The sequence below is a fragment of the Phyllostomus hastatus genome, unplaced genomic scaffold, assembly GCF_019186645.2.
Source record: "Phyllostomus hastatus isolate PE091 unplaced genomic scaffold, TTU_PhHast_1.1 phas_contig_16, whole genome shotgun sequence".
Lineage (NCBI taxonomy): Eukaryota > Metazoa > Chordata > Mammalia > Chiroptera > Phyllostomidae > Phyllostomus > Phyllostomus hastatus.
The window spans coordinates 6380994-6408557 of NW_025333643.1; the positions used below are offsets into that span (position 1 = coordinate 6380994).

General features: G+C 48.3%; 1 protein-coding gene across 2 annotated transcripts; it reads left to right on the forward strand.

Moving 5' to 3' along the window:
- SSUH2 (ssu-2 homolog) lies at nt 1-27564 on the forward strand. 2 transcript variants are annotated; one of them, XM_045832407.1, is made up of 12 exons: nt 1-59; nt 9979-10077; nt 10419-10500; nt 11777-11909; nt 13112-13172; nt 14188-14312; nt 15121-15183; nt 16894-16979; nt 18237-18329; nt 18894-18999; nt 20853-20960; nt 26525-27564. In XM_045832407.1, the coding sequence occupies exons 1-12, from the start codon at nt 32-34 to the stop codon at nt 26669-26671; spliced, it is 1131 nt and encodes a 376-aa protein (XP_045688363.1). In that variant the 5' UTR covers nt 1-31; the 3' UTR covers nt 26672-27564. The 2 variants fall into 2 exon arrangements, with proteins under 2 accessions (XP_045688363.1, XP_045688364.1); XM_045832408.1 differs by having other exon boundaries at nt 11780-11909.

Sequence of the window (27564 nt, forward strand, 5' to 3'; positions counted from 1 at the left end):
GCAGAAACCTCTTTGGCTGGACGTCTGGACCATGGACAGGGATCAGAATGATGAGGACAGTAAGTACAGCCGGGGGGGGTATGGGTGGGTGTGGGGTGCCCTCCTCTGTGGCAGGCACTGAGCCTAAACCTTGCTCTGCCCTTAGTGCTATTTCAGGGTCTGTGTCTACCCTGCCAAGGGCATCCCTTCCTTCCTTCCTTGTTTTCCTATGTGTCAAAGCCCATTTACAGCCTGCAGGCCGTTCTTCTACAAGGGTCGTGGGGCAATGGAAAGGATGGTAAAAACTCAAATTGAGAACTTTTCTCCCCAGCCATGTTAATACTGTCCAAGTCTCATAATTTATCCCTCCTTTCTCTCATTGGTAGTCCCCACTTCCTCCAGAGCCAAATGTAAGTGTGACCATCAGGGTTCTTATTTCAATCCCAATTGGGTTCAGTTCTTAGATGAGGTTAATTTTAAAGAAATGTCATGAAAGATCTTTGCTCATGGTCTCCCTGTAGCTAAGAGCCCACATGTTCATTACTGCTCCTGAAACAGCTTGGGTGACCCCATTCTGTCATCACTGGGACAGAAATACAATGAAATCTAAGGACTATTTAAAGAGACGAAGAAAGAAATGGTATTTTTAGGGAAGAAGTGTGCTATGTTTAAAAAATGGAAAGTTTTGATTCTGAATTTGGAATGACGAATGTGGTCCAGTATCACCCTGGGAACTGGGAGGCTACGGTTCAAATCCTGACTCTGCTGTGAACTGGCTGTGTAATCGTGAGCAAATTATTTAACCTCTCTGAGCCCCAGTCTTCTCATCTATAAAGGGAGATAGGGTGAGGAGCTCTTAATTTGAAGACCATGAAGGTGTGGGCAAAATGCTGTGTGAATGTGTGGTTTTTTAAAAGTTTTTAAACATTTTTTTTTGGAGATGGGGGTGCACAGATTTCATTTGAAGCCCAGAGAGGCCTCTGACACTAGCACATTTTCATAGTTTCTGACCTTGCTGACCTTGAATGTCCTTCAAAGGTCCAACACTCTCTATTGTCTTTAATGATGTTATCTTACAGCTTTAAGCTTCAGCACCAGAGTGGGATATAAAATGAACTTATACTAATCTTAGAGCTCAGTTTAAATTTTTTTGGAATCCTTTTTCATATTGAAGTGGAAGCTGTATGAAGATATTTTAATATGTGTTTGTGGAGGACCTAATCTGATATATTGGAAATTATATATTCATAGTCTTATTTCAATAAGCTTCTACTAACATTCAAATGCAATCTTTCCTCTTCAAAACACTACTCATTAGCAGTCTTTCAATTTATACTTAGAGTTTCTCTTAGTAGAAATGGGCTAAGGTCTGATCTCAATTCAAATCCAAGCTGTGACTCCAAATTGATAGGTGACTTTGTTTAAGACACTTACCCATTCTGAGCTTTATTTTCTCCAAGTAAAGTAGAAATGGTGTCATCTTGCAGGTTTAGTAAAGGATTAATTGGATGTATTGGGTCAGCCAAAAAGTCTGTTATACTTTCTTCATAAAATGAAAGACGTATTTTTCATTTTCACGAATAACTTCATTGATTTGGATATTTTGAGTATGTTGGCTATCTTCTGCTACTGGCTTCTAGTGGTAGAGGCCAGGGGTGCTGCTAAATAAACATCTTCTAGTGCATAGGACAGCCCCACAGCAAAGAATTATTTGGTCAAAATGTTAATAGTAACATTTTGATGTTAGTAACATTAACTAATAGTAACATTATTAGTAACATTAACATGTTACTATTAGTACTTTCCAAGAAAGTACTATAGTTACTTTCCAAGAAACTTGGCAAACTACTGCCTAAGTCTTTTTTGTGTGTTTCAGTTGCATATTTTTCTTGAAATAATAAAGTACAAAGTGTCAAAAATGTTGCATATTTTCTTCCATCTTCAATGCTAAAATGGCTGCACAAAAATTTTGATTTTTTTTAATGCACACTGATATCACATCTGTCACAATACAATCTAACAAAGTTGTTTTGAATGAAGTTAAAGACAACCAAACACTAGCAGAGCCATTGTATGGGAAAAGCATAATGAACTTTTTGACCAACTCAATAAAATGCCTAAAACATTACTCAGTCCAGAATAGGCATAAAATAAATATTGACTCTGGAAAATTATCAGATTTTGTCCCCCAAAGCTTTAAAATGAACTGTTATTAATGGATGGTATTATCACCAGTGATGTTCTAAAAGGATGTTGGCATCATTCTTTTAGTAAGCGAGGTGAGACTAAGGTGAACGCTTCAGCTCCCTTGCAATTCTAAAATTTATGACAGACCTTGATTCTGTCATCGGGTCACCTACGTGCTGATTTTGAATACAATCAAATCCCAGGTCAGCACTTAGGATCTACTGAAAGGGATGGAATTACCCAGAAAAGTTTTTAGAAACTAAGTCGCTGAACTCTGGAACACTGTAAATTTTTCCTCCAGGCTTCAGACTTACTAATTGCTATAGGACTTCCATGATTTACATGTTCCATCTCAGGTGAGTGATGGCTGCCCACTTTGTCCAGCTGAGTTTCCCCTCCCATTCGCTAAGTGCTGTCCCTTGGTTGTTGAATCTGTAACGTGGGCAGCTTCAGTGGGAGATTATCTTCCTTCGACACACACTTTGGGACCAAAGGTGACATGGATGGGGACACTGTGGGATGTGGCTCCCCCGTGGAAGTCACGTGGAAGGCCATTTAGCACTGCCACCATCATGCTGGGTTGCCTCTGACGGTGTCGCCAGCTGGAGGCAGCATCTGCCACCACAGACCGGAACACCCTCAGTGGTGGGCTGGTCCCCTCTACAGCGGCCACGGCCACACGTTGTCTTACTTTGAGTTTTATCTCTTTTCTTACAGCTTCTACTCTTTTGGTATTTATTCTACCTCCCCCTGCCCCCAACCCCACCCCACAGGCCACTCAGAACCTGTCTGTCCTCTGTTTAAAACAAGAACTGTTCAGGGTATTTTTTTCTCTAGCTTGACCAGGTCCTGCTTCTTCAGTGGTCCCAGATATAATGTGTTTTTAATCACCATTCTCTTGGAGGGAGACTCAGACTCTCCCAGAAATGGTAAGTGAGAGTCTCTTCAGGTAAGATGGGCTGTAACTACAGCCCCTGGGAATTTCAGGAGGAGGCCGCTCTGGTCCAGGATCATATGACCTCGGTGACACCTCTTTACTCCTGGGCACTGGTCCCTAGGGAGTGGGGGGCAGTGATCCAAGTCATAAAATTGTCACCATCAGTAAATCAGCGCTGAAGAGATGGGACTCTCTTCCTGGCATCTGGACCAGCCCAGCTCCCCAAAGTCTTCTTATTCATTAGAGTACCCCTCACGCCTGCTGAGCTGGGAATCCCAGACTGGATCTAAAGTCATCACGGTCACTTGAAGCTTTCACTGGACTTGTGGGCAGGGGCCCAGCTGCCAAGAGCCCTGACCTTGGGGCCTCAGCGTTTTTCACACACGCCTTAGGATGCAGGTACAAGCACCAGAAATGCAGGTCTTCCCTGCCTGTTTGGCCCTGGCCTCACGGGATCGATCCCGTCTTCCCTGCAGGCTGCCACATTCCTGGGAGGGGATTGTGGATCTGGAACCTCCCAACAGAAAGATACTGTCCCCTTTGGGGAGTAAGAAATAAAAGCTTTAATTATGTCATATCATAGCTTAGAGATCTCAAGAACTCTTCTAAATTTGTTTACAGAGCCCTCTCTTATTCACAGCACTATTTGCTCCTCTCAGTGACTGTACTCCTTGAACCCTGTTTTAGGGAAAGGATATCAAGTCCCCCTCCCCAAATTTAGTGAGTTTTCCTCTAGGACTACACAGCAGGCTAGCTGTTTTGTGCTGTTCTCATGGCTGGGAGAACAAAGATGAATAAAACATCCACCTACCTTCAAGGTGTTCAAAGTCTAGTAGGGGAGGCAGACCAAACATGTATTTTACAAATGCTAATTCTTATAAAGCTATTTGGCAAAAGCAGTGGTAGAAAGTATAGTTCCCTCTCAAAAGCAATGGAGTTCTGAGATCACAGAGAAGGAGAACCACTCCCAGGCTGGCTTTGCAGGAGGAGAAACCTGGGCTGAGTCAGGGTGAACTAGGTGATGGGGTGTTGTGGCCAGGAAGGAACAGCCAGAGCAAGGGCTGGGAGAAATGGCACAGTATATGTATGAGCATAAATGCAAACTTCAGTGTCGTGAAGTGACAAGTCACCTCTAGAAAGGAGAGGCAGCTCTCAGAAGACCCAGCCCCCATGTGGGCCTCTCTGGGCATTACAGCACTTTCCATATAGCGTGAGTTCTACATTCTCTCTTACTGAAGATGTGTTGTAACGTTTGCTGCATTCTGGCCCACCAGAGGGGTCTATATAACTCCAGGGAAAACTTCTTCCAGGTCTCCTTTCCCCCATTTCTCTTCATGTTGGTCTCACTCACATTATATTTGCTTCCTCAAATGTTTTCTCAATGGTCCTCACCCTAAAGCTCCCACACTACTGTCTCAAACCTCAAGCAGGCTTCTCTCTCTCTCTCTCCCTCCCTTTTCTTACTCTGTGCCTTCATCCTCTCCACTTAGCTGTCTCCCTTCCTCTCACCCTACTCTGGATGACATAGGAAGAGCTTTTCCCCATTGTGTAAATAGATGAGAACATTTTCTTCCTGTCCCACAGGTAATATGGGGCCTTATCTGACAAGTTCAGGAGCTTGGACAGTAGTTGTGGGTAGTAGTGAGCCACTGCAGTAGTTAAAAGAGGGGATGGCCTGGTCAGGCTTTCTGGTCTTGTCAGGAAGCCCTTTAATCAGTGTAGCCAATCATTTGTTTATTTGTTCTTCTTGGCAAAACAGGATTTCTTTCTTTTCTTTATCTTCTGATCACCTGAAAACCTCCTTATCTTTCTCTTTTCTATTATTTTAAATTGTGGAAAAATACATAGAACATAACATTGGCCATCTTAGCCATTTTTAAGTGTGCAGTTCAGTGACATTAAGCACATTCACTTGTTAGGCAGCCATCGTCACCATCCATCTCCAGAACATTCTCATTTTTCCTCAGCCGAAACTGTCCCCATTAAATTAAAACTCCCTTTTCTCCCCACTTCCACCTTGGAAAACACCATGCTACTTTCTGTCTCTGTGCATTTGGCCACTTGAATATCTCTTGCATCTTCTTAAGTATAATTTAAATCAAATCATTTATGTGCACCAACTGTATGCAAGAAGCAGGGGTTCCCCATCTAGAAGGGGTTCTCATACTTATTGAAGGAAATAGAATATGAAGCAAACTAAAGGAAGATAGCAGTGGGGAGCCATCTGAAGTGAGAAGTGGCTAATTTCAGTGCTTGTAAGATGACTAACCTGGAATTGGGGGCAGAAGATGTGGGCTCTGTTTATCCTCTGAAATAAAGAGATTGGCATTTAAAGGAGAAAGTTAAGAGGCTATCCGTTAATTATGCCTTTCTTCGCAAGGAAAATTCCTTTCTTACAAATGAAAAGTGGCTGGTGGCTGGTGAGCAGAAACAATGCGTTGGTAACTATGCAGAGCTTTCTCAGCAACCACTTGACGCCTTCTCATGGAGCAGTAGGAGGTTCAGCCAAGAGGAAAGGTCATTGGGCTTAGAGTCAGGACCTGGGTTCTAAGTACTATTTCTGTCTCTGCTACGACTGTCTGAGTTTGTTGCCCCAAATTACATCTCTAAGCCTCATCTTGTTGTGTTATAAAATGGGGAAAACAGTGGTTGTTGTAAAGTGCAGAAGAGATCACGCCTGCACCATCCTTTTGTGAGCTACGGGACAAGGTGCGTGTGTTGGGGTGGGGCGACCCAGCTGGACAGCTGCCCTGGCACAATGCCATGGAAACAGTGAAGTGCCTGGTGGCCCCCTTTGGAGTGCCCTACGCTGGGTGTCACACAATGCCCCATGACGTCCTCGTTCCTGTTGTGCCCGGTGAGATTTGCACAGGAAATGACGCACTCGCCTGCAGCTCAGCCTGTGGTTCTTTATTTTTGTACATAACATAATGGTGAGATTAATTTAGCTCTGACGAATTATGATTGCCCCGGGAGGTCAGGGTGGCTCCTGGTTGATGGATGGAGCTCTGAGTTTCCCGCCTCTCATTCTTCCCCTCTTCCTGCCCTTTTGTTTGGTCTCCAGCAAGATGTAGCAGCCATGTGGCATTTCCCTGTCTTCTCGTGGTGGACAGTATTGATGTCCTAGCTGACCCAAGACTTCTGGGTGGGCGGGGGCCATCCCAAGGGAAAGAAAGGGCTGTGGTGGTCTTGCCTTTTTTTCTATGCTTGACATTTCCATTGTCCCCTGGGCTAAAGGAATACAAAGAAAGAGGAAGACCTTGCCTCTTTAGATCCATGGCATTGACTGAGCATTTATGAAATGCCAGGCTCAGGGCTCAGAGCGGTGTGCACATTGTGTCACTAGATCAGCACTATTTTTTGCTATTTTGTAACTGGGGTAGTTGAGTTCTGCAAGGATGCATGGCTTACAGAGTTGCGTATGACATGGCTCATCTCCAGGACATCAGAGCCCAGGTTCTTAACCACTGGCCTCAGGGATTCTGAGTCCAGTCACCTTGGCTACAGTCCAACCCTGACCTTCATCTTTAATTCTGATAACTGGGCTCATGGGAACTGTGATGGATGTGCATGGGTCTTGGTCCCAGAAAGTTCAAATTCTATCTTCACCTTCCTGACCCTCTCAAGCCCATCCACACAGGGTGGGCAAAATACAGCTCAAGGGCCAAATCTGACCCATAGCCTGTTTTTGCAAAGTTTTATTGGAACAAAGCTACTTTTATTCAATTGTGTATAGTCTATGGCTGCTTTGAGGAGTAATTGAGATGGACCACATGGGCCCACAGAGTCTACAATATTTACCACCTGACTATTTACAGAAAATGCTTGCTGGACCCTGGGTCTCTGGTGGCTAAAATAGCTTAGAATGCTAATAAACTCATTAGAAACAAAACAATACTGGGAACTAAGGTATGATTCTGCCACGAAACAGGTAAGAGAGCCAGGATAGACATAGGTATGGCACAAAGTAACATCATCCCAAAGCTTCAAATGTTATGCCTATTATCATAATTCCATGTTATGATAACATGGAATTCCATGTTGTCATATGGGGGACTTCAGTCCCCATTGGCAGGCCTCAGTTTGAAGCTTTGGGATGATGTCACTTTGTGACACCTCCTCCCCTCATTGTTCTTGGCCACATGTTTCAGGATTTTAGGATTGCTCTCCACCTGATATCTCTACTTCAGACAAACTAGGCTGCTTCAATTTAGAGCAAGATCTGCTTAGTCTTCTGGCCTCTGTTTTTATTAAACTCCAAAGGACAGGACATAGTTTTATTTTTGTGGAGGTCAGAAGCTATAGGTTTTAAAGAGCTGCCAAAAGAAAAACAACAAACAAACAAACAAACAAACAAAAATAGAGAGCTCTAGGGGGTGTGGTGGATCATTTGGAAGTCTGACCTGAGTATGCTTCAGTGACTTAAAGGAGGGAGAATCACCTTCTGTTGGCCATTTTTATTGGTTTACCCTTTAGGGCCAACTTCCTGTGATTATATGGGCAGCTGGAAAGATAGTGGAGGGGTTCCTGTCCCTCAGCATGGGGGCTTCAGGGGAAGGTTAGAGGGGTGGCAGGTTTGACCTGGAACAATGAGCTTCTGTCCTTCTCTAACTCCACCACTGTGCACCCTAGGAATTCTGGAGTAACCTCTCTGAGCCTCTGACTCCTCATGTCAAGTGGAGTTAGACGTCCTGCCTTCCATACCTCCAGGTGGGAGTGCGGGGTGAAGCAACCAGTGTGTGGGGAGGTGCTGCATGAGTTGCCCCAAGCTTCCAGGGCTAGCTCTTATATTACGCCTTCCTGCTTAGAGTCTCAGGCCATGTGTATCTATGTCATAGCCAGACACATTAAGATGAGATTTTAATGTTTTTTAAATTTAATATTATTTTGTATTAGTTTCAGGTGTACAGCATACTTGTTAGACAATCATATACTTTACAAAGTATTCCCCCTGATATTTCTAGTACCTATCTGGCACTATACAGAGTTACTACAATATTACTGAGTATATTTCATATGTTGTACTTTATATCCCTGTGACTATTTTGTAACTACAGATTTGTACTTCTTACTTCTCTCACCTTTTCCACCCAGATCCTCAAGTCCCCCCGCTCTCTGGCAACCATCAATCTGTTCTCTGAGTCTATGAGCCTGTTTCAATTTTGTTTGTTCACTTATTATGTTCTTTAGGTTCCACATATAAATGAAATCAGCAAATTTAAAGTGATTCTTCTCTAGGGTTTGCCTCATAAAAGTGCGTGGAAAAAAACATGGGCTTTGGAGACCAGTGGACCATGGTTTGAACCCAGCTCCATCATTACTGGATATGTGATCTTGGGCGAGTCATCACCTTACTGAGCCTCAGCCTTCTCATTGGTAGAATAGGGTGGGATTGGACTGTCAGTGTGGGTCATCCAACAAGCAGACACCAAGACAGCATTAGATGTGTTAGAGGTCCTCTGGGGATGCCTATGAAGGGAAAAGGGAGAAGCAGCAGACAGATGCCAGGATGGCTCTCAGACCTTAGTGCAGGTCAGACATGCAAAAGGATATCAGGCAGGATGGAGTGTGAGCAGAAAGAACCTTAGAACACGGTGCAGCTCTGAGGGTCTTGCCCAGGTCTATGGGGATTCCCAGAGCAAAGAGTGCCCATTGTAGGGAGCTATGCAACAAACTGCTTCATATCTCACTGCCTTTAAATGACAGCCATTTTACTATATTTCATAATTTTGCAAGACAAAAATTTGGGCAGGGCTCAATGGGTAATTCTTCTGCTCTGTGTGTAATGGATTAGGGTCTGTCTTAGTTTGGGCTGCTATAACAAAAATATCATAGGCTGGGGAGGTTTAAACAACAGACATTTATTTCTCATAGTTCTGGAGGCTGTGAAGTCCAAGATCAAGGTGCTGGCAAATTTGGTGTCTGCCGAGGACCCATTCCTGCCTTGTAGACAGCTGTCTTCTCATTGTGTGCTCTCATGCCAGAGAAAGAACACCCTGGTCTCTGTCGCTTTTTGTAAGGACACTAAACCCATTCTGGAGGCTCTGCCCTTGTGACCTCATCTACATGTAATCTCCTCCCAGAGGCCCACCACCTAATACAATTCCACTGGGGGTTAGGGTTTCAACATATGATTGGCAGGAGGTTGGGGAAGTGACATAGCCAAACAGCCCACAACAGGTCACCCTGTAGTATTTAGCAGGCAGCTTGGTCTGGCCTGGAGGGTCCAAGATGGCTTTGCTTGTGTGTCTGGTGGCGTGGTGGAGGTGGCTGAAAGGCTGGGTTCTGCTTGGCCCTCTTCATTTAGTCTTGGGGCATCTCCACATGGTCTGTCTAGTGTGATGGTCTGATTTCTTACATGGCAGCTCAGGGATGAAGATGGAATGCCCCGAGAGGCTAGAAGTAGACACTGCAGTCTCTTTATTGCTTCTATTGTGTTCCTTTGGTTGAAGCAGCCTTAAACCCGCCCCAGTTCAAGGGGAGGAGACATAGATCCACCTTTCAATTAGAGAGAGGAGCCTTAAAGAAGTGAGACCATCAGTACTTCAGTATCTCTCTCCAGGGTCATGGAATATGGCGATATTTATAAAGTACCTGTCACAGTGACTGGCACAAAGTAGGTAGCCATCAAGCAGGAGTTACCATTCTCAATGTTTTTTTTTCCATTCTTATTATTACTGCTGCAACTATCACACCCCCATCTCATCCCTTCTCACAGGTGTGTTCTGTCTCCTGAGGGTGCCAGAGTGAGACAGGCTTAGTTAAACTGAAGCTTCTTATAAGGCACCACCCTTCACTTGTCAGCTTCTTGTGAAGTTGCCACAGGCTCACCCTTTCCCCCTCCCTGAGGCTCAGGACTGCCCGTCTTTCTGCAGGCATTGTGGACCTCAGCTTTGAGGCCGAGAGTCCCCTGGCACCTCCAGCTGAGCTCCTGGAGAGGCTTCCCAGCTATGACTGCCTTTTCCAAGGAGGAGGTAAGTCTGCGCGGTCTTGGTTCTTATGGCCTCTTCCTGGGGCTTCTGCTGGTCGGGGGGTCATCTCTGGAATAGGTCAGCACTGGAATAGCTCCCTTTTACTCTGGGAGTCCTGGGACACCCCTCATCACCATTGGGAGGGAACAGGAGGACATGGGGCATAAGCTCTGTGTCCATGAACGTTCCATGATCATGTCCATTTAAGACCAGAGTGATGCTGGTCTGAGAACCACCATTCTTTTTTTCATTTGTTCTTTCTCACATTCAGCCAGACCTTTCTTCTTTTACCTACAGGTTTCTGTTCCTTTGAGCTAGCCCTCAACTCCTCCTTTCTTTTTCAGGACAGCAGATATTCTTCCCGCCTTTGGAGGCTCCACAGAGACCCCAGGAACAAAGGTGCTGGTCCAGGTTCCTGGAACATAGGTGAGCTACAGGTGTGCTTTAGTGACCCTTCCAGAGCCATCACACCGGATCATGCATTGAGATGCTCCCTGTCCCTGTTTTCCCTGAGAACCCTCCTTGGGGATCTCAAGGGTGACATGTCTCAACACTGACAGCTCATCAGGATCCGGACCTCCTGGATCAGATTCTCCAGGGATGGAGGCCAGGAATCTGTATTTTACCATGCTCTGTAGGCTGTTTGGCAACCAAGCCAGAGTTGAAAATCATAGTCAAGATCAGGGGGTTGCAAACTATGGCCCCTGGGCCAAATCCAGCCTGCTGCCTGTTTTTGTAAATTGAGTTTTATTGGAACACAGCCCCTCTCATCTATTTACTCACTGTCTGTGGCTGCTTTCCTGCTACAGCAGCAAAGGAGAGCAGTTGAGACACAGACTAGCGGGCCCACGAAGCCTAAAATACTTACTGTATGGCCCCTTACAGAGAAAGCTAGCTGCTTGCTGGAGAGGCCCATACCCTCCTTGTTTTGTGTTGGGGGAGAGCTCCAACATTACCACTGGCTTTGTGTAGAGAGAAGGAAGACTGCAGCACCTCCCTACCCCCTTCATTTGGAGCTGAGCTTCTGTGGAGAAATATATGAAGATGTGAGGAGGAGGAGGAAGAAGGAGAGGGCTCCTGTGTACTGGAGGGGTTCGGGCATGAGGGCTTCCCTAAGGAGGGGATCTGGTAGGTGGGCCTATCTAAGGAGTTTTCCAGCATGAGTGGAGGGTGTCCAGAGAGAAGGCAGAAGAAGGGGCTGGTGGTCTTCTTTCCTAGTGGCCACCACTCTGGTCCAGCAGGCTCACGGTGAATCACAAGCTATGGGTGCAGCTGTTAGATGGTTCTAGGCTGCTGTCTATGTGCAAAGTTACTCACCGCTCCTCTGGTTGAGGTCAAGTGCCATGAGGGCAGGAGCCTTGTCTAGCTGTGTGATATCTTCTCTGGCTGTCAGTTTTCCTCATTTGTAAAATGGCATAATTCATCTTTAAGGATTTTTTTTGAGATCTAAGATTCTATCAGCCCTTCTCAGATCCATGCTTCTGCTAACACAGTTTTGCTGTCCTCTAGAAAGACCTCCCGCTCTCTCACCATGGGCATCTGTTCACACAGTTCCCTTTGCCAAGATGCCCTCCCTCATGGGACACCTGAGTGCTTTCTCACCACTGTGGGCCAGGTTCCATCTGCACAGTGAGGGGGATCCCTGCCTGGATGAGCCCATGGGCCCTCCCTAGACCCTCTCGCCTCTCTGCTCTGTCCCCAGCAGAATCCCTGTGGTGACAGAGGAGGTGGCGCGGGAAGCCCTCCTCAGCTTCGTGAACTCCAAATGCTGCTATGGCAGCTCAGCCGCCAGCGACTTCATCATCCAGGAGCTGAAGCAGCAGACCCTGTGCAGGGTAAGACAGCTGGCCTGGCGGGCGCTCATGTGATGGGAAACGGGAGGTAGGTATCTGGAGGGCAGTGTGTCTGAATGGTAGTGATGTGTAAGTCCCTTCTGTGACCTCTCTGATCTGCATTCTGAGGGATAATGCAAGGAGGAATTATTATCAATCATCACTGCAAAGCTCAAATGTGCTACGTTTCATGCAAAGCATGCCACATATATCTTATCACATTGTCACAGCTCTTAGCATGGTAGGTGTTATCATCAGTTTGTAGAGGAGGAACTGGGTGTCTAGACAGGTGAATGCACTTACCCAACAATATGCAGCTAGAGCTGGCACCAAAGCCCATGTCCTCAAACACAAGGCTGACTCGCTTCTAGGAGGAGTGGGCTGAGAGGAGTCCATCAACTCCCCTTTATCCCAGCTTCTTCTGCCTCCACCAAGTCACTTCTGTGCCAAGGAATCATTTATTTGTCACTGGGGCCTGATGCTTCAGGGAAATCCTACAGTGAGATCACAGCTGGGATCACAGTCGGCACCTAGGTCACCTTCTGTATTGACAGGGCTATGGGGCAGCATCTGGGTTCATGTTTTCTAGTGGCACTGGCACAGCCATCCTCTGGTGAGCACACAATCACATGGAGATCAGATGAGCCTTGCAAGCTTGATAGGGCAGGGATCTGGGGGAAGAGGTTCCTGTGTAGCTGTGTGGCCTTGGGCAAGTCAACTGACCTCTCTGAGTCTCCATTTCCTCACATGAAGAAGGAGGAGCAGGTGATATCCAAGATACCTTTTTGGTTTGTGATTCTGTGGATGAGGATCAAGGAGGATTTTGCTACCAGGCAGGTCAATTCCTCCACAGGGGGACCCTTGAAGCAGTGGATTCCAGGGGCCTCCATCTGTCAGAAGGTGATTGCTGTTCCAATACTCACCTCTTAGAATGTTTCTATGTATAAAGAAACAGGTAACTGAAATTGCCTCGGTGTGAGCCTGTCAGGGGAGATTTCCTGGGGCTGACTGACCTCCCTGCAGATGTGCCAGTGCATCTGGAACAGAAATCACTGTTGCCAGCCTGTTATAAGCAGCCCCCTGTGCCCTGTGTGGGACTGTTGGGTCTCGGCGCTGAGCCCTGGCGCGTGGGAGCTTCCTCTTTTTGTACAATTCTCTGTCTTCCTCAAGGGCATGAGTGTGAACCGACCATGTTTTCTCTATAGTATCGACTGGAGACTTTCAGCGAATCCAGGATAAGTGAATGGACATTTCAACCCTTTACTAGTAAGTGAATTGTCTGAAATCAGTTTAATTGGGAGTGAACGTGGCAAGGCCAGTCTTAGCCACTACATGGAATGAGATGCTCTTCTTTTCAGAACCTTGGTTTCCCTATCCCCTGTAAAATGAGAGGGTGAGCTTTCATCTCCGACACTTCCCAGTGCTGACTTAGCAACTGCTTCCTGTCCAGAACATGGTTTGCTGAAGGTCCTGAGGAAGTCTTGTGTTTGCCTTTGGCTGCAGGCTGGTGCTGCTTTGGGGCTAGATGGCACAGGCAGTGTGTGTGCTTGGGCAGCTGCCTACCCCCAGGCAACCCCTGGGCCACCATGCACGAGGCACCATGCACCCACCCCCTGCTGAACCCTGCTAAGGCTTCAGCTTCTATCTGGGAAGCCCTACACCCGACCTGTTTTCTCTGCTGACCACTTTGCTTCATCTATTGAGACTCAGCTCACAAGTGACCTCTTTTATGAAGCCTTTCAGAATTTCTTCTCCTGCCACTCCTCCCTCTGACCCTGCCCCAGCAGAACTCTTGTCCAAAGCACTTACCATCATGGTTGTAGCTATATCTGTCTCCTTGAATGGAGGAGGAAGGAGATGGTGGGAATGGAGATGATAGTTCTTCAAAGTACTTGTTTATTGAGTCTTCAGCAGGTGCCAGCCCTGTGCTAAGCATTTATATGCCTTCTTCTATGTAATTTTCACTACCATCCTCTATGGTATGTGCCATTATTATCTCCATTTTAGAGATAGACAATTGCAGGCTGGAGAGGTGAAGTAACTTGTTTGGAGTTACATGACCAGGAAGTAGAAGAACCAGAAGTCAAACCCAAGTATCTTCAATCCAAAAGCTTGGGTGCTTAACTATAAACTCCAAGGGGACTCTTACCTACCCCTCCTTGTAGCCCAGGGTCCAGCCTAATGCCTGGCACTGAGTGAAGGCTCTGTACTATTGGGTGAATAAATGTAAGCTTGTTCTGCAGCTGTTTGCTGTTCTTATAAGGATGTGCTTCTGTGTCAGACCACTTAGTAGATGGGCCACGAAGAGGGACCTCCCCCAGGCTTTGGGACTTCAAGGTCCAGGTCCCCCCGATGTTTCAGGAAGACACCAGGAAGTTCCAGGTTCCTCACTCATCAGTGGTCAAGGTAACAGGGTTATTGTAACACTCCCTTCTGTCTCCTGAAATACTGTCCTTGAGAAAGGAAACTTCAAATCCAGGCTCTTTGCTTATCTCTGTGTTATCTATTCATATAGCAAAATAATGATCCCATTTAGAAAAATTGTCACCAGCTTTAAATAGTGAGCATTCACACTCTTAAACCATCTGAGTGATTATCCTCCCAGCCCCCGTTCTGGCCTGATAGTAAACCACTGAAGTGCCGAATGAAGCATAAAATGACGTGAGAACATTGTTGGGATTTTCCCTGGAAGTCGGTAGGGGAGCAGAATTTAATACCTCTGCTGTTTTACGGAAGCAATCATGCCGTGAAGTGAGGGTGACCTCATGCATGACAAACGCACAGCTGAGCCATGTTATGTTATGTTCTCTTCTAATTCAATAGCAAAACCATTGCCTTACACACAAATGCTGTCCATTTTTATGGCTTCTATTCCCAAAGACCGTTTTAACTATTGAACGGGCAAAGGACACCAGCCTTTGTGGTTTAGCCTAGGAGCATGAGTTAGAATTTGGGACTTGGAGAGCAAGTGGTCCCTACTTAGCATCCAGGACAGACTAGGCTGGGCCTCTGAGGAAATGATGACTTGGTCTCCTGGGCTTGGCATTCAAGGCCCTTTGGAATCATGGTCAAGCAGGAATGACCACCTCCCTCCCTGGCCCTGAATGGCTGCACTGTTATTTGGGATGGTGACACAGGAGTGTGGGTGGGGGCAGAGGTGGTGAAACTGCAGGTGTCTGAGGAACTAGATCCAAAGAAAGCATTTCTCCACCAGGAATGCCACAAATGCCGTGGGCATGGGCGCTACAAGTGCAGTGGCTGCCATGGGGCCGGCATGGTGAGTTATACATGGCTGTTGGTAAGTGTAGCATGGAAGGATGAGCCCCACGGGGACAGCAGAGGGCTGGGCAGGGGCCTGGGGGCTCCCCAAGCTAACAGTGTAACCTCAGGCAAGTCATTCCCCCTTGCTGGGCCTCCATTTTCCCACCTGTAAAATGGGAAAGTTGGATTGGGTGATCTCTACTGGCCTTTTTCATTTTGATAATTTACGATTTTAATTTTTCTCTTATTTTCTCATCTGCATACGAACATTCCCTGAGCACTTGCTTGGCACTAGGCCCAGCAAGAGGACTGAGACCTGGGGTCCTTCCCACCAGGGACCCCTGTATGAGGGGGAGGCTGACAGTGACTAGCACTTGTAGTACAGGGTGATGAGTGTCAAGGAGGTGAAGTCCGTAGGGCTTCCAGAGACAAAATAGATGGGGCTCGTATTGGTTTCTGAAGGCTACCGTAATAAATTACTACAAACTTAGGGGCTTAAAACAACAGAAATTTGCTCTCACAGTCCTGGAGGCTGGAAGTTCAAAATCAGGATGTCAGCAGGTCAGTTCCCCCAGAGGCCCCGAGGCAGAGGCTGTTGTCTGAGCTCTGGCAGCTGCCGGCAGTCCTTGGCTTGTAGCTGTGTCTCCCCCATCTCTGCCTCCAGCCTCACATGGCCATCTCCATGTGTGTGCGTCTCTGTGTGTCCTCGTGGCCTACTTATAAGGACACAGGTCATTGGATTGGGGGCCCACCCTAGTCCAGGATGGCCTCTACTAAGTGCATCTGCATAGACTATTTCCAAATGAGGTCACATTCTGAAGTTCTGTTGAATGTAATTTTCAGTGTGGGGAGAAGGAGGGTCACTATTAGACCCAGACAAGCCCCTAAGCACACAGCCAGCTCTCGTGGCATCAGCCTTCTTTTTAAAGACTTTCAGGGCTACTGGTCCTCCCAGGAGTAGTACCAAGTTCCCATGTGTTCTTAGCTCTCCCCACTTACAACCAGTCCTTTGGACACGTACTGACCACTTGTCACTCTGAGCTGTGTCTTCCTCCATCCTTCCATCGGCCCATCTGCCATTCCTGCCCATTGGCACCCTCCTTCTGCCTGTGGTATGCTCACTCTTCTGCCCACCTGAGCACCCTCTGGAGGCCAGCTGTGGCCCATGCCTGGGCTATCCTGTGCCCTCACTCCTGCCATTTACCTCCTCGTGGTTTTCCCAGAGCACCCCCTGAGGTAATTTCTGTGCCTTCCTCCACCCCTGCTCCTCTTCCTCCCCTGCCTCCTCCCTCAGGCTTCCCCTGGAACATCTCTGGAGCCCACCCCCAGCCAACTGTGGCAGCACTGCCTGAGTCACCCCTGGGGGCCCTTCCAAGATGAGATTTCCATCTGCAACACTAGGTCCCTTGGCCAGCTTGCCCCTCTTACTACTCCCTCTGGCCATAGCTGTTTGGTCAGGGGGCAGTCCCAGGGTTCATGGGAGTCAGCGAGGAGCAGGAGAGGCTGATGTCCCAGGACAAACAGGGGTGTTAGGATGTAGAGTCTTTGAAAGGTACAACTGGGAGGCCCTAAGATACACTACATCTAACCCTCCCATTTTACAGATAAAGGGCTGAAGGCCCAGGGAGAAGAGGCTTGCCTAAAGTCACCAGACTAGGGTTTGAACCAGGTCTTAGGATGCTTCCCTGGGAGGCCAGGGAGCACTGAGGCCATGGTATGTCTACAGGTGAGGTGCCCTTCCTGCAGTGGAGCCAAGCGCAGAGCCAAGCAGCCCCGGAGGTGCCATATGTGCTCGGGTTCTGGCAGGCACAGGTATGGGCAGGTCTCCCTGGCCCTCTTGCTTTCCACTCTCTGCTCTTTTGGAAGGCAACCAGGCACGCTGTCTTCTCAATCCTGTGTCCCCAGAGCTCTGTGCATAGTAGGTGCTTGGTAAATATTTGTGGAGTGGGTGGACTTTTTCTTGAGGCCTGATGTTTCTGGAAAAGACTGGAACTCATCAAGCAATCTATGGGTCAGGTGTACGGAGCAAGGCACTGCAGGAAGGAAGGAAGGGGGCAGTTTAAGGAGAGGAGACTTGTTCCTGCTCAGGTGGAGTAGGAAGTGAATACAGGAAGCCACCCAAAGGTGAGATTCTTAACTCTGAGGATCAGGGCCTGGAAACCCTTATTTTTAATGCAGCACAAGGTGTAAATGAAAGAGTCAAGGAAGACTGGTTGATTGACCAAACAATCAGCAGTTTTGTCTCTGCTCCGGGGCTTTGCAAACAGTCGGGCATTGCATTTTGTAGATCAGTCCTTTAATGTGTTTATAAATCTTTAAAGGGAAACAGGAAGCCGTGAGGCATGCAACTATTCAAAGTGGTGTTGGTTGAAGGGCATCCTTCTAACAAGCCAGATGACAGAGCTTTGGTGGACCTGGACTCTGTGATTGATAAAGAAGGCCTTTGATGTGGAAAGAAACTCAGATTTATTTACAAGTGAAAGAAATCCAATTCAGACTGGCTTCAGCAAAAAAATGTATAGTCTTTTGTACATGTTGTTCCCCAGGAGTATATTTCTGGGGTGGTTTCAGGTACAGCTGGGTCCAGGTGCTTAAACAATGCCATCCGGAATCTGTCTCTGGTCCTCACTATGCTTTCCTTTGCGTCAGTTTTATTCTCAGGCACACTGTCTCTTGTGGCAGAGGGGACCATCAGCAGCTCCAAACTTAGAAACGTCAGTAGAAAAGGATGCCCCATTTTTGAAAGTTCCAACAGAAGTTCTAGGGTGGATCTCATTGCACTTACCTGGGTCATGAGCCCATCTTTGTATGGGCCACTGTGGCCAGAGAGATGGAACGCACTGACTGACCAGGCCTAGATCCCCACTGGCCATAGAGGGGGTGGGCTGTAAGCCCGTGAGCCATAAAGACTGGGTGGGAGAAGGGTGGTCCAAAGGGTAATTGGGGTACTGCCACCAGAAGCAAAAGGTCTAGATGGCAGGAGGGTAGAAGCAATCCATGCCCACCAGTTCCCCTCTGTGAGGGAGGATTTGGGGATGGGGCCCTCCACTGACAGTGTATCCCTCTCAGGTGCAGCACGTGCTCAGGGAGGGGGAACAAGACCTGTGCCACCTGCAAGGGGGAAAAGAAACTGGTGCACTTCGTCCAGCTGGTCATCATGTGGTATGTGGTAGTCCCTCCATGTGGTGGCCCAGCAGTGGTAGCTGGGGGACGTGGCCTGGACTGGTTTCTGCAGAGAAACTCCACTTGGTTGGGGCTTTTGCAGTACAGAGACCTGCTGGGAGAAAAGGGATTAAAACTACTTGGAAAGGGGAGGGATTCCTGGGAAGAGGAGTGTGGGGTGGCGGGATGCTGGCGGGATGCTGGCGGGCTTCAGAACAGACCTGAGTTCACATTCTGACATCACCACTTTCTAGTGCAGCAACCACTCAATGCCTGGGCGTTCCTTTCTGTGTCCCAAATTCCCATGTCAGGGATGGTCCCAGGCCTTAAGGGTTCCTCCCATTGGGCACTTTGCTGGCACTTCACAGGGAAGGATGAACTGAAGTAATGGGACAGAGCTGTCAGTGCTCGGCTAGTTTTCCAGTTTGCAGTTGAACGTGCTGAGGCCCAGAGGGGCTAAAGGACTTTCCCCAGGTTCCACTAGTAGTAACACAAGTCCTGCAGCCTGGGTCTGTCTGATTCCAAACCCATGTTCTTAAGCATCCCTCATCCCTTCCCCTCCAGGAAGAACAGCTTGTTTGAGTTTGTGTCTGAGCACCGGCTGAACTGTCCCACGGAGCTCCTAGCTAAAGCCAAGGGCGAAAACCTCTTTAAGGATGAGAATACGATGGTAAGGAGGGCTTTGCAGAGCCCCACATGGAAGCTAGGTTCCTCTTCTGGCTCTTCTGGCCTTCGGTGGGGGCTGCACTCATTTAGAAAGACAGGCCGGGAGGGGCCAGAGCTGCCGGACAGGACAGAGGCATCTGGGACCCCATGGGGCCAGTCTCCCTTGAATTTCACACACTGGACCCTTCCTCCTTTCCTCCTCTTTCTCCCCACCCCATCCTCCCTCCCTTCTACAAATGTGGAGACCCTCCTCCTGTATTAGGCACCATTCTGGGCACTGGGACAATGCCTAACAAAATCCCCACCTCATAGATCTCACAGTCGGGTGAAGGAGAAGACAACATTTCACCACGATGTCAGATGGCAGCAAGGGTCCAACCAGGGCGAGGAGACAGGAAGGGCTGGGGGTGTTGTTTCAGCTGGGGCTCAGGGAGGTGACGGGGGCAAAGACCTGAACGCAGGGCAGTGGGGGTGTGCATCATGGATTGTGTGGTCTCTGGAGCAAGGCACCCCACAGAGGGAGCGGCAGGGCCGAGCCTTGAAGAACAGTGGAGAGCAGTGGGGCTGGAAGGCAGTGGCCTGGCAGAGCAAGGAGCTGAGATATGAGACGTACCCAGTGGGAGGGACCTGTTGGCCAGGGGTTGGCTAACTTCTGCCCTCGGCCTGCTTTTATAAATCAAGTTTTGTTGGGACATAGCCATGCCTGTTTGTTTATGTATTGTCTGTGGCTGGCTTTGTGCTGTGAGGGCAGAATTGAGTAGTTGACACAGAGACCCTGTGTCCCACAGAGCCTGAAACAGTTACTATGTGGCCCTTTACAAAAAAGATTTGCCAGTCCTGCTGTCTGCCTTGATAGGGAACTTGGCCATTAAGGGTCCTCATGCCGTTTTCTCTGAGAGCGTCAAGTGCTCAGCCTTCCTTCTTTCCTTCTTTCCTTCCTCCCTTCCTTCTTTTTCCTTGCAGTTTGTGACCTCAGATCAGCTTCTTTCACTTTGTAATATGCATTTTAAAAAATTAAGATATGATTGACATATACCAGTGTTAGTTTTAGGTGCATGACACAATGATTTGACATATGTATACACTGTGAGGTGATCACCGCAAGAAGTCTAGTTAACACCATCACCACACTTGGTCACCATACATTGTTATATAATACGTTTTCCTGGTAATGAGAAATTTTAAGAACTATTTTCATAGCAACTTTCCATATAGCATTATTTGTTGTAGTCACCATGTTGTACATTATATCTCTAGGACTCATTTTATCACTGGAAGTTTGTACCTTTTGACCCTGCTTCCATCTCATTTACCCCTCACCCCCAACTCTGGCAACCCTCAACCTGTTCTCTGTATTTAGGAGTTTGGTTGTTCTGTTTGTTTAGATTCCACATACAAGTGAAAACATAGGGTATTTGTCTTTCTCTGTCTGACTTAGTTTACTTAGCATAATATCCTCAAGGCTGAAATGTCAGGTCTTCCTTCCTTTTTTATGGCTGAGTAACGTTTCTCAGCCTGTTATCTTTGCCCCGGTCACTGTGGCTTCCTGAAGGCCGAGGGCAGGTGCCACCCTCTAGGAAGCTCTGCACCCCACCCTGGTCAGGTGGCCTCAGAGGCTTGTTGGGGGACTGAGGGCTGCAGGTGGAGGCCTACTGGGTCTGAAGCCCCCTTTTGGTGGAATTCCCAACAAAATGTGGGTAGTCAAGGGTCTGTGGCACTCAAGCAATCTCCACCCGCTTGCTGCGTGAGACCCTTCCCAACACGGCCTCATTCTCCTGTCTGCCTGAAGTCGATTGCCGAGGCTCCAGGTGCTGGCACTTGGTCAGAGTAGTGAGGTGGTTGCGTCTCTCTCCTCAGGTGTACCCCCTCATCGACTTCCCCCTGCGGGAGATCTCTCTGGCGTCCGAGAGGGGCATTGCCCAGCACAGCGCCACCCTGGCCTCCAGAGCCCGTGTCCTTCAGCAGGTGAGTCAGGTGGGGGCCTGGGGTTGTTGGGAGGTGAGAGCTCCAAAGGCCAAGGGCAATGTCCCTCTGGTCACATGAGGCAGGAAATGGGCTGTTCCCTTTCTTGGGGGTCCTTCCTGAGAAGGGAAGGAAGGGTGAGGAAGAATCAGCCAGAGGTAGGGTGGAGGGAGGAGCCCCAGCCTGAGAAACACAAGGAGTCCTGGGGACTGACCTGAGGCCGGTGTGGCTTGAGGCAGTGAGCAGGGCAGGCCACAGAGTCCATGATGCCAGGTTTTGACTTATCCTGAGAGCAACAAGAAGCTATTGCAGGGTTTCAAGCAGGGATCTGTCTCAGTGTGATTTGGATCAGAAATCCCCTTCCTTGCTCCCTCCCTGGTATTCAGGGAGGAGAAGGGAAATCTAGAGATCCAGGGTCTTGGGCAGAGTGTGAACTCAGCGTCTTGCCCCATAGGACACTTCTAAGCCCCAGGCATGTATTCCCAGAGCCTCCCTTGAGCAGGGGTGGCAGCCAGGACCAGGGTTGCTTTGGTGCTGTATCCTGGTGGCCACTAGGTGGCAGTGGTGCCCGTCTGCGTCCCGGGAGCGGCTTTCGCAGCAGCCGGCTGGAAGCTGCTGGAAGGAGGAGTCTGGACAGGGAATGCCCAGTGCAAACTCTGTGAGGGGGGCCTCAGCTGGGGCCCCGAGTCTTGCAGAGTGGGCTCAGATCCCGGTTCTCCTGCATCCTAACCTGGTCATGTCCACCTGCCTTCTCCTCTTTGAAGTGCAGTTTCTCACCTGTGGAAAAAGAAATGCTAAATTGGCCTCAGGGGGTTTGTAATGATGAGAATTTTTTTTTGATTTTTAAATTTTTTTAAAGATTTTACTTATTATTTTTAGAGAGGGAAGGGAGGGAGAAAGAGAGAGAGAGAGAAACATCAATGTGCGGTTGCAGGCTGTGGCCTGCAACCTAGGCATATGCCCTGACTGGGAATTGAACCTGCGACACTTTGGTTTGCAGCCCGCGCTCAATCCACTGAGCTATGCCAGCCAGGCTGATTTTTAAAATTTTATTAAATTTACCAGAATGACACAGGTTAAGATTATATAGGCTTCAAGTGTACAATTGTTTAATGCATTATCTGTATGCTGCATTTCGTGCTTACCACCCAAAGTCTAGTCCTTCCATCACCATTTATCTCCCCTTTACCGCCCTCAGTCTCCACCCATCCCTTCCCCTCTGAAAATCACCATGCTGTTGTCTATGAGTTTTTGTTTGTTCATTTGTTGCCTTCGGTCTTATATCCTACATATGAGTGAAATCATGTGGTTCTTGACTTTTTCCATCTATTCCTCTTGGCATGATACTCTCAAGATCCATCCATGTTGTTGCAGATGGCAATATTTCTTCTTTTATTATTGCTGAGTAGGATTTCATTTGATATAAGTACCACGTCTTTATCCAATCATCTCTCGAAAACGATGTTGGTTGTTTCTATGTCTTACTGTTAGAATAGCCATTCTAACAGGTGTGAGCTGGTATCTCATGTGGTTTTGATGTGCGTTTCCCTAATAGCTGGTGAAATACAGCGTCTTTCATGGGTCTATTGGCCATTTGTATGTCTGATTGGGAGAAGTAGCTGGTCAGGTCCTCTGACCATTTTTTAATTGGATTTTTTTTGTTATTGATTTGTATAAATTCCTTATATATTTTGGGTGTGTTTGCACATATCTTCTCCCATTTGGTTGGTTGCTTTTTTGTTGTGTTGATGGTTCTTTTTTTTTCTGCTTTTCAGTTTGATATAGTCTAGCTCATTTATTTTGACTTTTACTACCCTTGCTTTTGGGGTTAATTCAGTCTAATTTCATTCTTTTGCATGTGGCTCTCCAGTTTTCCCAGCACAACTTATTGAAGTGGTTTTCTTTTCTCCATTGTATGTTTTTGGCTCCTTTGTTTCAATTCTGTTTATTGGTCTGTGTGTCTGTTCTTCTGCCAATACCATGCTGTTTTGATTGGAGACAATTTTCTTTAAGCACCTGAAACCTGGTGACCAAAGTGTCCCTTTGCAATGAGTATTTCCCCTTCTCTCTTTGCACATCTCCCCTATGTGCAGAAGAGAGAAATATGCACCTAATTTGAATGGATAAATGACCGCCTTGAGCTGGAATGGACCTCAGAAATCATAGCATTGGGGTGCTGCAAGCTCCAAGGCCTACCAGAGCCAGGCGGTGATGTGGATGGGAGAACCCCCTGTCCAAAGGGGCCAGCTACCACAGCTTTGTGTAGGCACAGAGACAAAGACTGTAGACCTTCTAAAGTCCAGATTTTTATATGAAACCTTGTATCTTTTCAATACTGACAACAACATTTTTAAAATGTAAAGAACCCTGCATGTGTCAATGGGCCTGCTGTGCCTGCGGGTCATCACAGGCTGTCCCTGGTCTGGTCCAAACCTATGACTTTTCTGATGGCAGAGGAGGCCTAGGGAGTGAAGTAATCTGCTCAAGGTCACACAGCTTCTTAGTGGATGAGCCCAGGAGTAGAAGCCGAGTTTTCTAACTCCAAGCCAAATGCTATTCACTGTATTCAAGAGACACAAGTGATTCTCTGGAAGTCAGTGTAGGCTCAAAGGGGTATCAGCCAGTGGGGAGACTTGGGGCTGTTTTTACTGGGTCAGTCACTGCAGGGACAATTTACCCACCAGGTCAGGGCCTGCTTGCCAGCTCAGGCCCACACTCATGGCTGTGAGCCCCGTTCTTCTGCTCCGTGGGCCTCAGCATCCCCGTCTATGAAATGAGCAGGGTTAGACCTTGCCTTAGGTTGGGCTCTGCAGAAGCTGGTCCCAGACGAGGGTTGGTGGGCCCATTATTTATAAAGGAAGGGCTCTCAGGACAACCCGTGGAGCTGCAGAGGGAGGAGGGAGAGGCTACACAAGAGCGTGGTACTGGCACTAGCCCAGCCTCTGCCCGATCTCTGGTCTCCAGGGAGCTCTGAGTATCAACCACACCTCAGGGTGCCCTGGAGAAAAGGGGCTGGATCTTCACTCTCCAGCACCATCCAATTGTTGGTGCAGCCTCCCAGGCACTTTCTGCCCTGGGAGGAAGGTGGTTCGTTATCTCAAGGACAGGGCGCAGAAGAGGGAGGTTGAGCTACGAGCGGCAGAGCCTGAAGAGGCAGGGTGGGGAGGGTTTGGGGGTGTGGACTTGAGGGAACCCACGTGGGATGAGAACGGTGTCCATGAAAGGCCCCAGGGCAGTGTCTCAGGAAGCTCACTCTTCAGCACGAGTCTCCTGTGGGGTAGATCACAGCGAAGAGCCCCAGACTGAGGTGTCTTCTCTGGAACTGGGGAGAGAGTAAGGACAGGATTCAGCAGCTTGTGCACAGTAGCATTTATGCAGGTACACTTTTGCCCCTGAGACAGACAATATGAATCCTTTTTGGACCCTTCATTTGGCAGCTGGGGAAACTGAGGCCGGAAGAGGGGAAGTGACTGCCGAGATCTAGAGCCCAGTGGGGACCTAATCTCCTGGGGCTTCCCTGCAGCACAACCCTGTCTCGGGCAACACAGGCCACTGTAGGCCAGCCCAGCAGGGACAGGAAAACAGGGCAGGGGTACATTTCTCTTTAAAAGGGAACACAATGGGAGAAGAGGCCATGTCTGCAAATCTTTTTCCTAAACTGCCCTTTGGTCCCGGATCTTAGACAAAGATTCATGCTGCTATTTTGTTCAGGATTGGGAAGTCAGTGAGTGGAATGCAGTCTAGACATCGGTCCCAGCCTCTCAGACCTGGGGTCAGCTCACCCCAGGGGCTCGTCCCAGGTGTCCAGACAGATGAATGGCCAGTTACAAGATAACCACGTGATGGCAACTGATGTCTGACCCATCTGTGGCCTCAGACTCAGAGACCATTTGAATCCGAAGCAACTGGAGGCGGGCAGTGGTGGGTGGTACTACTGTGCTCTGTTGGATCCGAGTAGAAACATCTGGAAACGAGAGTGGTTCTGACACCGCCGCCCAGGTCCTCCAAGCAGTGATGTGGGCTCCCATCAATTGTTGCCTTGCAGTTCCCATTTTGGGTCCTTTGTACTAAAATGTCAAGAGAGGTTTTCTGCCTTTAATTTCCAAAATGATCACTTGAAGACCAGTTTCTGGCATATGGAGAAAACTTGGTCTCACCCTCTCATTTTGTTGTCTCAACAACTTTCTGACTTAGAAGTTTTATCCCCACTTCACAGGTGAGGAAATTGAGGCCTAGATAAAGGAAGTGTGAGATTCCACAGAAAGCTTCATGGAAAAGGCACACCCTGACTCCGATTCCCCCTCTGCCACAATGTCATGCTACTCCTCTGCTTCCCCCCAGTGCAGTAGGGACCTGCTTCTCAAAATCCCCCCCCACCCCCCGCCGGCGTGTTTTGCCCTTTCCCCAGGGCCCCAGACCATCACCTACAGTGACAGGACTGGCGCTCTTTTCCTATGGAGAGGAATTTCCAGCAACTGAGAGGGTCTGATCCTGGCCAGCCATGCCACCACCCTCTGCACTTGGGGTCACCAAGCCTGAGCCTAGGACAGGGGAACAGCCAGTGCGAAGAACTTAGGGGTCTTGACATAGAGCCTGGCCCATCAGAAGTCCCTGAAAAAGCTTTGCTTCAATGATTAGGGGTGACTTTCCTCTGTGAAATGTGTCTGTCATTGTTAATAACAAAACAGCACCCAAAGCTAATGGGGATGGTCAGTAGGAGGCCAGCGTTCTCTGCCAAGGCAGGGCTGCTGGTTCCGTTCTGGGCCCCTTGATTCTGGGAGGCTGTTGAGTCATTGCTCAGAGAAGGGGTCTGAGAATGAGGGACTCTGGGACTGCTCTGTAGGATGGAGGAGTGTCCCAGGCTCTTAGGCAGAGGTGGGTGCTGGGAGGAGGTTTCGGCATCAGACAGGTCCAGCAAAGGCGAGGGGATGGAGCCTGACATAGATGATCATCCAAACTGGAAATGCCATGAGCCCACTGGCCTCAGTTTCCCCATTTGTAAAAGAAGGAGATTTGAGAAAAACTTTTTACAGGAAAGTTGATGCAACCCCATGGGGTACAGGGAGGGAGGGATCTGAGAAAATAGCCTGAAACAGCCTACTGAACTTTAGAATTTCTTTGGTGTCAATGTTTTATCTTAAAATGTAATTCAAATTGTATAATCCACTCTCTAGTTATAATATGTCCATAGTTGTTATAACATAAAAATGTTTAAAATGACTTTGTCCTCTACCTTTCTCTACCTGCCACCCCATCTCAAAATCAATGTTTCTGGAAAGTGTTCCTTTGGCTGGTGGCTCTCCATAGGTCCCATGACACCTCTGGGGACACCTGTGCCTCCTCTTCCTAAAACTTGGAATCAGATGGTATCTCAGTTTGACCCAGAGCTTGGGGGTATATGCAGGAGTACAGGGGAGATATATACACAAAGGCACAATTGCAGCCAAAATGCCAACTCCAGAGCATGCACTTTGTCCCATGGATAGTAGGGAGCTATGGACAGTTCTTGAGCAAGCGAGTGACTTGAATAGAGCACTGAAGTTTTTCCTGGCCAATTGTTTCCTCAGCGCCAGACCATCGAGCTGGTCCCCCTCACAGAAGTTCGTTACTGGTACGGAGGAAAGACCAATGTCTATTACATCTACGGCACAGACCACAGGGTGTTCGTGGCGGACTATCCTGAGCGGTATTGCTGCGGCTGCACCATTATCTGACACGGCTCGGCGATCCCCTCGGCCTGCCACTCACAGTCAGCAGGGAGGACAACCGAGGTCTCTGGGTTCGCTCATCACTGGCTACACTGGGCAGTCTCTTACCGGCCCTGGCGTGTCTGTCCTTCCAGAGAATTCATCTTACCGTCTGTCAAGCCACAAGTCTTTCAGGAGCTCCTGTGGTGGAATCCATCATGTGTTGAACCTACAAGAAGTCAACTTCACACATTCCTTTAGGACAAAGCATTTAAATGGCAGGGGCAGAAAGCAAAGATTAATACCTCAATTGATCATGTGGTTTGGTTTTGCTTTTCACTGGGTCAGCCTCAGGTCTGGGGGGCCTCTTCTAGTGGGAGCCTTTTGTGCAGCTAAGCATTACTGAAATGTTTAAAGATGCGCATAAATGGGATCCCTTAGTGCACCCCAGATACTGCATGAGGCACCTTTATGTCCTAAAATCTGTGGTCCAGAATTCAGACCCGGCCAGTAGGGGGAGGGTCTGTCTCCACTCCACGATGTCTGGGGCCTCACCTGGAGGGTGTGAAGGCTGGGATGGCTCATGTGCAGGGGGCTGAAGTCACCTGAAGGCTGGTCCGCCCAGAGATCTGGTGTTTGAGGGTGGCTGTTGGCTGGGCCTCCGCTAGGGCCAGGGCACCTCACGTGGCCTCTCTAGGCAGCCTGGGCTTCCTCACACATGGTAGCTATAGGGGTGAGAGCCCCCACACATGCTCCCACTGGAGAAATAGAGATCTGTTCCCAAAGGGGAGAAAAACCTGCTGTGTTGCACGGATGAGGGTCTGCATGCTGATCTCTAACATGGTGCTTCTGTGGGGGAAATTTTGGGAGTGTGATTTTTGGATATATGCAGGTTCTTACATCACATGCCGAACTTAGAA

Excerpts from the sequence above, each read along its gene's own strand:
- SSUH2 (XM_045832407.1), top strand. The coding sequence starts at position 32 with ATGGACAGGGATCAGAATGATGAGGACA. Across the intron at positions 13,173-14,187 it reads GACATTTCAACCCTTTACTA|ACCACTTAGTAGATGGGCCA; the intron begins GTAAGTGAATTG and ends CTTCTGTGTCAG. Across the intron at positions 20,961-26,524 it reads GAGCCCGTGTCCTTCAGCAG|CGCCAGACCATCGAGCTGGT; the intron begins GTGAGTCAGGTG and ends TTGTTTCCTCAG.